The sequence below is a fragment of the Morone saxatilis genome, unplaced genomic scaffold, assembly GCF_004916995.1.
Source record: "Morone saxatilis isolate NCDOM2014 unplaced genomic scaffold, NCSU_SB_2.0 Contig1, whole genome shotgun sequence".
Taxonomy (NCBI): Eukaryota; Metazoa; Chordata; class Actinopteri; family Moronidae; genus Morone; species Morone saxatilis.
The window spans coordinates 7,653,147-7,661,551 of NW_023339651.1; the positions used below are offsets into that span (position 1 = coordinate 7,653,147).

General features: G+C 37.1%; 1 protein-coding gene across 1 annotated transcript in view; it reads right to left on the reverse strand.

The window, feature by feature from the left end:
- Positions 1-4,822: 4,822 nt before the first annotated feature.
- Positions 4,823-8,405, reverse strand: part of LOC118333635 (choline O-acetyltransferase-like) — an 11,572-nt gene continuing 7,989 nt past the window's right edge. Inside the window, 5 exon segments of the mRNA XM_035669372.1 lie at positions 4,823-5,341; positions 5,627-5,652; positions 7,333-7,380; positions 7,382-7,440; positions 7,932-7,977. Coding sequence (XP_035525265.1) covers positions 5,071-5,341; positions 5,627-5,652; positions 7,333-7,380; positions 7,382-7,440; positions 7,932-7,977 — 450 coding nt within the window. The 3' untranslated portion in view covers positions 4,823-5,070.

Below are 8,405 nucleotides of genomic sequence, written 5' to 3' on the forward strand. Positions count from 1 at the left end.
CATCTAACTTAAATGGGACAGGCTCCATGGAAGTACTTCGTTTCAGCTCTTGGCATATACTATATTGCGGCTTATTTTTTAATGGGGCTTCACTTCTTGCCCAATTAGGCGTCCAAGATGGTGTGTAAATGTAGCTTCTGCCCTGGGAGCAGTTTCCTCATAAATGCCAGAATGGCCATTATCAGAAGTCCTTTGTGAGTGAAAACAGACAGCTATAATGTAGACTCAGCCTTAATTGAAAGATTGTAAGAATGGCAGTGGTACTGTCTTTGAAATTCCGCTTAAATGTCAATATCTGAAACACAAGACAATGGGGCATCTTTTCTCTGTTCCATTTTGGAGGGAAAATGTCAAGCTCAGTTTCATTTGGAAAGATGGCTTCATCATTGCTCATGGCTTCCGAATTACCTAATATATTAACAGTGTGGGGAACGCATTTGGATGACAGGTTCAGTGTAACTAATTGGCTGGAATGGAGTCAGATTGTAATCTTATAGCTGTTATCTTTGATTTATGTGCACATGTGTTCAATTACGGAGGCTCATTACGACCACACACTGATTAGTGATCACAGCACATGACGTGATTTGTGAGAGCTGACATGCTCGTGGTTTTTTGGAGCATGTCCACTGGTCAGCTGTAAGAACGGGGAACTAAGTTTTTACCAATTGATGCCATGTGTGCTCTTTTAATAACTATTGTCGTTGTTTAAAGATATTTGCTGTTTCCATATTTCCTGATTTTCAATACCCATTCCTGCTGAGGTTAACTTCCATGTCTCATTGTACGGTGGTGGATCTCCTTGTAACTCACTCTACCTAGGCATCCTATCTATTGAGGGGAAAGTTGCTATGTATGAGGGTCCTTGCCTAGACACTACCCCTGCTTTGCTTTTGTCATTTTTAGTTGAGGTAGTAACCCAGCCTCAGTGGCTTTTCATTTCTCTTGGACTCTGGCAGGCCCCTAAGCAGGGAGGAGGGAATCTGGATGGACAGCTCTGCTCCTCTCTGCTCCCCTCTCGAGTCGATAGCAGCCAGCAGGTAAGGCTCTGTCTCCGTCTGCAGCGTGGCAAACACTTATTAGTGGTAATGTACTCCCATCATCCATCTCCAGGTGGGCTTCCGTCATTGATCTCAACGCCAAGGCTTGTCACTAGCTGCTCCTCACACAGTGAAAGCTCTGGTCGCCGGCAGCACTCGCTTTAGATTACCCAGCTTAATGTTCAGTCGATAGACTCGTGGTTGGACAGCCGGCATTAGAAGAGTGAGGTGACTTGCACAGCAGTGTGACAGATTTTCCCCACTGTGGTCTTCAATACCTAAATTCAGCCTGGACAAACAATATGACGCACAGAGGTTTATGAAACATGAGATATTACTGTCCGATAATCATCCTCGAATGGCGGTGAGTTCAGATGACATCACTCAATAGGAGAAATTACATCTATGTTCTCTTTCAGTTAGTTAGCAAGGACTAATACAGTGAAATGGGATGAATCTTTCTTTGACTCTAAGGCCATGTTCAATACGGTCCTCTCATTTATTTGAATGGAGCCAATGCAGGGAGCTCTGGCAAAAAAACACTGGGGTGTTTGGCAAAAAGTTGATCATATCTTCAGAAGGATATACGATATTAGCCACTAAATACAGAGACAAAGAGAAGCAATATCTTGGAACTGGACAGTTTAGTGCTTGTTACTACTAACACACTGAACTATTTAATACATAGAAGCTTACATGATTTATTTTCATCCCAATTTGTATTCCATATTTAATTGGACCAGGTCATGGAAGCTTGACTAAATGTTTAATGTTTTTTGGGCACTTGGTCGACCTGGTTCAGTAGTTTAACCAATGGAGAATTAAATTCGGGTCTCTCCCCAAAGACCTTATCAGATGCCAGTGAAATGAGGCCATCTGTTGGGAGTGTGTTAGTGAAGTGGCCATACTGCAAACAGACAACTCTATGCAAATGAGTTCAGTTGTTTCTCTAACTGCAGTTGTACTTGAGACTGATGATCATGATTAGGGTTTACTTCATAGCCATGTTAGCTTAGCATTATTTTTCATAACAATTAAAGTTAGTGAATTTGTTCTTGTGTTTATGATATCCTCGTTCAGTATGTAACAATGCCAGAATTACACTCTGTTTTACTCCAGTGTTAACAAGCATTAAAGATATAAACAATTCAATTGAACCAGAATTGATCAATGCCAGGCATTTGGACCAGAGATTAAACAAAAAGTGACATATCACCTCATACCAGTTGCAGTTTAGGTAGCCTGCCATTTTATTGAGATATTGTCAAGTGAGCAACATCTGTGATTGAATTGGCCCTCAACATCTGATTCACACTGCAAGCCATTTCACTCAATTCAGATTTTTGATCTGTTCACATTATTTGTTAAATGTTGATTCCAGTGTGAACAAGTCACGGCCCTGAAATGACCTGCATGATGGATGTAGATCTAGAGTGATGTAAAAGTCACAGGAATTCTTATATGACTTTACACACTGAGGTAACATTGCAAAAAAATACTTGCATCAAGGAATTGAAGTAATAAGCTGCATCCCAAGACCATACTACATACTAATTCGAACAAGGTTCCAAGTGTGTTTCAAAGTTTAGTTACACTGAAACAGTGACAAAATTAGTAGACTTTAAAAGTTAGTATCCATTCTTATTTGGAGCACAGCAACATACAAGATAGGTTGTATTATATATATATAATATTAGATAATGTGGAATTCAGAAGTAACTAAATTCTGGAAGGTTGCACAGTGCCATCAGGCTGTACTGTATTTGTTCTGTTTTACTTGATGCTGTGTGCTGTAAAACATCATATCATAAAAAAATCTACATATAAATATTCACCCCAACAGCTACACAACATTATACTTTTACTGTGATGGCCTCATTTTTCTGTGGCCATTGTACCATACTGTGCCACCAAAATAACTTAATTAGCCACACAAGGCTTCAGCTTTAACAGAAAACACTGACACAATTAGATATAATTGTTTGAGGTTTATTTATTTATGGACTTGAATATCAGTTTTTGCTACACCACAGTTTTATTACAATTTAAATTGGCCTCTATCAACAAAATATTGTTGTAGCCTAAAAAAATAAATAAGCCTTTTTGTTTTCCTTTTAATAATGAGAAACATATTAGTTTTTACTGAACATTCATTGAATATTATACAATAATGACTTAATAAAACACTATATTTTCCCTGTCAATAGAGTGTAACACATTAATTACCATTCGCAGAAACGTTATCATGGATGAGTGTAACGTTAATTTATCAGGCCATAATAATACTATACTCTGGAACAATACTGTAAATATAACAGCCTGATTTACTCACAGGGATTATTAGTTACATTTTATGAATGAGACAAAGGGAAAACTCACTGAATAACACATAACAAGTATTACATTCTTTTACATGTATCACTGAGATTAGACAGCAAACACCAAGTACAAACCGATCAAATTAACATCAGAGGTACACACAATACAAACACGGAACACTTACAGAATATCACATCCGGCAGGAATGATGGAAAACAGTTTGCATCACTTTATTTTAAGGCATTTTTGTTACTTATGTGTACCCTTTACCAGTAATTTAATATATCATTATATAAGCTTTTCATGTGAACATACAGTATAAAAATACAGTTAGTATGTAAGAATAAACATGCATGTCTGTCGCTTATAGTCTTTTCTTGATCTACATGGTTCACATTCACTTTGGCTGATGATAAATAGATACATGACAAACAAGTGTCATCTGGACACAGGACAACAACATCCTCACATTTTCACCACTGATTCGATTTGATGTAACATGACAGATTAAAACAAGACTGATACAAATATACTTTGTCGAATAATTCACAGCACATTTTAAATCGATATTTTGGACCAAAACAGCAGATTGCCAATTTATTCTAATGTTACAGATATTATCCGGTATCTTTGAATATCAAAAATAGCAACTATAGTTAATTTAATATTAAATAAGCTTCATGCATCTAATATTGATTTGGTAAATTGCACATATACCCTCACTTCACTTGCCATTTTATTATTGCACAACTTACACTATGACAATACACCCCTACCCTTATTCTACCTCTAAGTGCAAATAAAAATTACATGAACATAGTGGTTTGCCTCAGTGACCACTGGACTGTATTTTGCTTATAAAGTAGCACTCATTACACTTATTAACTATTGCCATAATATAGAACACATACATACAGTACAACTAGATGACTTCAAATGTGCCACTGAAACCATATCATGTTTTCCCTTTAAACACATTACTTAGAATCAGTCCTCTACATTTACAGTTCAGTTATTCATTCATATCTTTATGTAAATATCTTAAAATGCCTCATCAGACAGACTTTACATACACACAACCTCTTTGGCAACCTTATGGTGTCAGTGGAATCAAAAATTGCACATAACTGCTGAAGAGTAAAAAATAACTTTAGCACATTAAAATGAATATTATAGTATCCAGTCTATTGAACACACAAAGTGAAACAGGTTGGCAGGATCACATTTGCAGGATGTCATAATTGTTATAAGTCACTTAAATATACTGTTTGATTTTATTTTTTTTACAGAATCCTGTCATGTCTATTACGTTACTACTCTATGTACATTGGGATCACTCAGTTCACTCTCTGATAGAGGATAGTTTCCCTATCATATCAGTGCTACAAAGTGGGCATGGCTTCAGTTTCCTAAAGGCAGCAGACCAGTTACTCTCAGTCTACTGAGTCAAGCAGGATCAATGTTGGACCCGAAATCATTCTAATGTCTACACACACTATCAAAGAAAACTGTTTTCCAGTTTTCATTCACATTTTTTAATATTTACATACTGTTTATGAACTTTAAGGCTTTGTATTTTGTTGTTAAAGGAACACTATTACACAGACAACAAAGACACACGAAGGCCTCTCAACTACTGAGTCTAAAGCTAAAGTCTAAGTCTAAGAGTGTTGAGTGAAGCAGCTGAGTGGGCGTGCTTCCTCAGTATGGCTTACTTCCCTGATTTATGAGGCTGGCCGGCTCCCTGGCTGCAATCAGCCAGTTTGGTAGCTGCAGCACTGCCTCTATTGCACAGATCCCTGATTTCCAGGAGGCCCTCGTTCAGGACTTTGACGAAAACGGCCGAGCTCGTCCCTGTGTTCTCCCAGAAACTAGACACACAGAAGATGATGTGGTCTGACTGCGGGTTGTAACATGCGCCATAGCCGTTGGGCACTACCGGGCCGTAGCAACAGAACATTTCTACTGTGGTAGGGACCTGGATACAAGAGGAGACAGTCTGAGTTAGAGCAGTTTAGCCAGTCAAGAGAAGGAGCTAGAATTTGAGAAAAAATAATCAGAAAAGTGCTACAGCTAACAATTTCTATTATTGCTTTATCTATTGATTCTTTTTTTGATTAATCATTTCTATCTATAAACTGCCAGAAAATAAAGACACAAACAAATGCTCATTACAAGTTCCCAGAGCCCAAGGTGACATCTTCATAGTAGTCATATTGTGTTTGCTATTATATAAAATAGAAACATGAGTAAATTCCCACATTTTACTAGTTGAAAGCAACAAATGGTTGGCCTTTGTTCTTAGTCAATTATCTAAAATTAATTAATTAACTAAGCTCTAAAGTAGATTTTCTACCCAGTAGCAAATGAGTTTTAATACTCTAATATGCGTTTACATCCCAACACATTCATCGACTACTGTTTACACCCTGCAGGTGTTACAGCGGTAAAAATCTTTCATTTGAGTCAGATGCTCTTTGTTTTGCTACCAGAAATTGGAAAAGTGAACCAAAGTTTTAGTCATATCATAACCATTTCATGCACTTATACAATCACTTGTCAGTCAGTTGAATAACAATGCAGCTGTCAGGTTCTGTGAATGTATAGTGTAGTCAGTATATGTACTTCATATCATTTATGTATATGCCTTAAGCAATTTATATAAGTAAAAAAAATCTTATTTTACATGTGGGGTTCAAGTGCTGTCAACTAAAGGTACATACAGATGGTCTAAGTGAATAAACTCAGTGCCAGGGGCGGTAGATGAGTCTGACAGGGTCTCCAATTAAAAAGACTAACAGGAAGCACAGAGCCCTCACTGCGGCTCCCAAACACCAGCATAAACTAAATATTTTTTAATTAGTCTTCATTTTGTAAAGTTTTGTTGTGTTGCAAGTTCACTTTTGCAGTTTCAGATCCTGTTAAAATAATACAGTCTCCAAGCACCTTATATGTTTTATCTGTTCACTGCACCTTATATTTTTACTTTGCACTAACAATTATACCTGCTTTATTTATCCATTTATAATTTCTAATATAGAAATTAGCATTTTGATATTGCTTTTTTATTGTCTAGCGTTGTTCTCTTTTACTTATTTTTAATAGAAAAGTAAGTTAAAAGATGACTGCAATAAAACTCCGGCAAAAACACATCAGACTAACAAACTAATGAATTAAGGATAAAGAATAAAATATAATTTAGACAGAATAGAAAAAAAACAAAATAATAAGATCAAAGAGACTCATATAGGGAAAAGAAATATATAAAAATATTAATAATATAAAGGAATGAAGCAACAAAAAAACTACATAGGTATTGCGATAAAAAGGAAAAGAAAAGGATATAGAAAAACATAATTATATAATACACAGGTGATGACAAATAATAGTACTATGACACTGTCACAGCGAAACCAATGAGATGAAATAAAACAAAAATACCAAATACAATATATACATTACCACGATAATATAACAAAAAGAAAGATACAAAAATAATAAACATATAGAAATAAGAATGAAATAGGAAGTAAATCGAAAATAAATAAAAAAGCTATTACATGATATAGGATAAAGACTAAAGAAATAAAAAAGAAAGTTAAAAGCATATATATGAAAAACAGCATATAAATAATAAAAAATAAAAAGCAACGCCAAGTGAATATCCTCCACCCAGACGGTGTATGATGCCTCTGTCATATAAAATAACTAATACATACTTATACTCCGAAAAAATGAATCCAACAGACAGTTCCTCTTCTTTTCCCTCCCTCTGGCAGCAGTTGCTCTTCCTGTTTCATTAGATCTGTCTACAGGCAGAACTTGATGATGTGGGTGTGTGACATTATATTCATCATAATACGTATTGTACAGATCGACTTGAACGAATGAGATTTCTTTGTGAGGAAGCGTTATATGCCTTAAATAGACATGGATCACTTTGTTCCTGACTAGTAGAAAGGTAACTGGTTACGGCCAAATATGTCTCATCACGCAGAGACTGCTCTGGCTTCGTCTCATGTTAGCTCCTTTGAGATCCTCAGAAGCCCGAGGAGATGATTTCTATTCATTCTGTAATAGCCTGAAAAGAATATTTTTTTGCTTAGTGTTACTTAGGGACCAGTCAATATGAGCACGCGAAGTAATTCCAGGCCGCAGTTCATGTTTTGTGACAGTACTCTTTCACCACCTGGGTTGCAGTGTAGACCCACAAACCATCGTGGAGCTGTGAAGGATTTTGAATGATACCCCTCTTCTTTAAGTACAACCACCAGATATATATATTCTACTTTGCATCTTATTGGCATTAAAAGTCATTAAGACCCTTCGACTGGCCGCACTGCTGCCCGTCGTGCTCGCACCGGATGATAAACAAAATTTTGCTTAACCCTGCTTCTAAGGAATGCGGCTCTATCGTGGCTTTCTCCTCACTTCCATGTATATTGTCAGATCGCGGACCAAGTACGTGCTCTCATATCATATGCGGTTCCAGAATACTGAAACTCCCAGGCCAGAGGAACAGCTTGCTTAGCTTAACAAAAGAACTGGAATGGCGGAACACAGCTGCCTGACTCGTGTGCCTCCTTCCCGGAGGTTTCCTCTGGTTGGCCTTGCGACTCTTAGATTCGAAGGGCACAGGAAGTCTAACTAACCTCACTTATTTTAATCAAACCATCGATTTACTCCTAAACCTCGGCCACTGGGCCGCAAGAAGTAGTCCACAAACACAAATTAGATATACGTAGCTGCTTAGTTTGGATCGGTCCAAACAAACAACATAACACTAATATGATAATTCCAGAGAATTTCACTAAGTCTAGCAAGCTTTGCTGTTTCGCCTCTGTCTTCGCATCTCTTGTGTACATAAGGCTAACTACTGGCCCCGTCTGGGCTGGCTAAGCTGTTATATTGTACCTCGTACAGAGCATCTAGCAGTGTATCGCAGTCTCTTTTCCCTCTAAGGAAGAAGTGCACTATTTACCACTTCTGGTGGAAACATTGATCCGTTTAAAGCATTTAAATTCTAGCTGTCAAACATCATGATAA